This window comes from Phaseolus vulgaris, chromosome 8 (genome assembly GCF_000499845.2).
Source record: "Phaseolus vulgaris cultivar G19833 chromosome 8, P. vulgaris v2.0, whole genome shotgun sequence".
Lineage (NCBI taxonomy): Eukaryota > Viridiplantae > Streptophyta > Magnoliopsida > Fabales > Fabaceae > Phaseolus > Phaseolus vulgaris.
In genome coordinates this window covers 17,637,776-17,640,388 of record NC_023752.2, presented here as the reverse complement: position 1 = coordinate 17,640,388, position 2,613 = coordinate 17,637,776, and the positions used below count along the sequence as shown (strand labels likewise).

General features: G+C 49.1%; 1 protein-coding gene across 1 annotated transcript; it reads right to left on the bottom strand.

The window, feature by feature from the left end:
* Positions 1-317: 317 nt before the first annotated feature.
* On the bottom strand, positions 318-929 carry LOC137824677 (uncharacterized). The gene has a single exon (XM_068630347.1). The coding sequence runs from the start codon at positions 927-929 to the stop codon at positions 318-320; it is 612 nt and encodes a 203-aa protein (XP_068486448.1).
* Positions 930-2,613: the final 1,684 nt, after the last annotated feature.

The window sequence follows — 2,613 nt, the reverse complement described above, 5'->3', positions numbered from 1 at the left end:
ACGATATTTCAGATATTAAGATTGACCCAAGCCTACTGCCCAGTAAGTGATCTTGCATTAAGTGTTATTTTTACGAGCTAATAGTTTGTTCAGTTCAGTTGATCTTCACATAATTAAGCACCAGTTGGTGCTAAGTTGATTTCTTTAAGACAAAGTTAGTCAGTTATATCAGATGATTACACAACAGATAAAGGCGAAACCATGTGCGTATTTATATGTATCGAAACAGAGCGGAATGAAAATTATTACATATAAGTCAAAATTAAATACAAGATTTCCAAAGGCGGTGAAGATGAAGTGGCGGATGGAAACAACAATTAAGTCGGAGGCATGATCTTGCCATCCACCACCTCGTTGTACACCGAAAATTCGGATAGGTCAAGATCGGGAAATTTACAGGCGAACTGCTCCAAAGCTACTCCGAAGCCGGAAGTAAGAACTTGGGCAGCCTCAAGCTGAAGCTCGTCGATCTTCGCCTTGAGCCCGTTGTTCTCTTCACGAACCTGGGTGATTTCAAGTTGGAGCTCGTTGTTCTCTCCGCGAACCCGGGTGATTTCAAGCTCAAGCTCGTCGACTTTCTGATTGAACCCGCTGCTCTCTTCACGAACTCGGGCAAGCTCGGTAGCCGTTTCGCTCAATTCTTTGTTTGCCCTATCCCGATCTTGTTCAACTTTGCCCATAAGAGTTTCCCGTTCGGTCGACCTCTTCTCCAATTTGGACATTTGATCTGCGTCGGTCCTTCGGGCCTCCTCCAGCTTTGCGATTCGCTTCCTCATAGGAACAATTTTGCTCTCCAGCTCAACGGTGTCCTGAAGCTTGTCGTGCAGTTTCTTGCGCAGTTCTTTCTTGTCCTCACGCAAGCTTCGGAGCTCTTCGTTGAGAGCGTTTTCGACCCGCAGAACTCTAAGCCTTGCATCATCATGTCGCATTTGACCTTCTCGGCTTCGGCTCTCGCGGTGTTGCCACCTCCTGATGGATGCGGCAATCGAGCTCAAGTTTATCCAAGGAGCCTTTTAGCCCTTCGGCGACGATTTGAGGAAGGCATTCGTCGGCCATGGCGTGTAGGCGCACGTTGAAAGATTTCAAGGCTTCTTGGAGGGAAGTTGGAAGGCCCGACGTTGGAGGAGGAGGTAGGGGTTGGTGCTCACCACCACCCTCGCAAGGTTGGATGACGAGGGGAGCCTCGAGGCATGGTCGAGAGGCTGGTAGTTCTGTTGCAGCCTGGGAGGAAGCTTGTGTATCAGCTCTTCAGGAGGACAAGGATGCACATATACCTTGTCATCATGTTCCTTGCTGAAAGAAAAGTGAGCTTGGTCACCTTTCTTAAGGCGGAGGATGTCGCGGTCGGTGTTGATGGAGGAAGTCTCACCCCGCAGGGCTGAAGAGGCCCAAGGGTATAGTTGCTTGTAGTTTGGAAGGGGCCTCACAGCTGCGCTGGTGTGAGGTGGGTTTGGCTGCGGTTGGTTGGGTCGAGAAGATGCAGGTCTCACGACCTGGCTTGAAGGGACGTCAGGATCCCTTGGGGGGTCGCGAGAGGAGGAAGGGTTTGCCCTACAGGTGTTCGTCAGAGGGTTGCGAGAAGATGGAGGAGGGTTTGGTGTAACTTTGGGACAAGCCATCGGAGAAGCTGCAAGAAGATGAAAAGGGGAAGAGATGAGAGTTTGTAAGCAGAGAGACTCAACAGAAGAGAAGGAGATAGAAGAGCAAGGGGGCTTGCAGAGAAAAGGTTTAGAAACCTTAAATGCAGCAAAGAAAAAGCAAAGCAGAGAAAACATCGCACAACGTATGCTCCAAACAGTTAATGGATGATGCAAACCGATTAAAATGCAGCAAATATCAGTGGGAGTGATAAAAAAATTACCTTTTGATGATCAGAAAAGCGTTCAGTAAGACGGAGATTGAGGGAGTCGAAGCGTTCGCTGAGGTGTTTCGAAAGTTTGGAGAAAGGAAGAAGATAATGAAACAGTGAAGTGGCGTGATATGTTTAAAAGTTTTGAAGAGTCTCAAACGTTGCGAGAAGCGCAAACGACACGAAATTATGGTCGTTGATGGATCCACGTGTCGAGCGATCGAAGGGGTTGGTGAAGTGTCAAATCGATGAACAGTATGAGCGCCAACACGCAAGGCCACGTAGGTCGCCGGAAATTTAACCCAATAGCCTTTTCGCTGAACAAGTCGCAGCTCAAGACTGGGGGGCTTGTGTATCGAACATGTCATTGGTTGTGATGACGTGTCTGCCACGTGACCGTGTGGGGTGTGCTCAACAGAACACGTGGACAAGAGAGAGATGAATGGTTCAGGAGTGAGCATAGTCGCCGACTCATGGAAGTGGCGTGCTGCAATGAACAAAGCCGGTTGTCGCCGGGTTTCTATGACATCGACGTGTTAGACAATGGAAGATCGAGTGGTCAGACATCGCCAATGGGGGCACATCGCCGGATCTTCCAGGAAACCTAGTTAAAACTGTTGGAGGCTCAGAAGAGTAGTTTCCAGCGAGTAAGTCTAGTAAGATGGTTGTTGCACCAGCATGGGGAACAAAGGTCGAGTAAGCTGGGGGAAACACCTTGCTCATCGGCGACGGGACTTCCAGAGTGGACATTCGTTAGTGGCAAG

Bases quoted from the DNA above. Each gene is read 5' to 3' on its own strand.
- LOC137824677 (XM_068630347.1), bottom strand. From the start codon at position 929: ATGCGACATGATGATGCAAGGCTTAGAGTTCTGCGGGTCGAAAACGCT.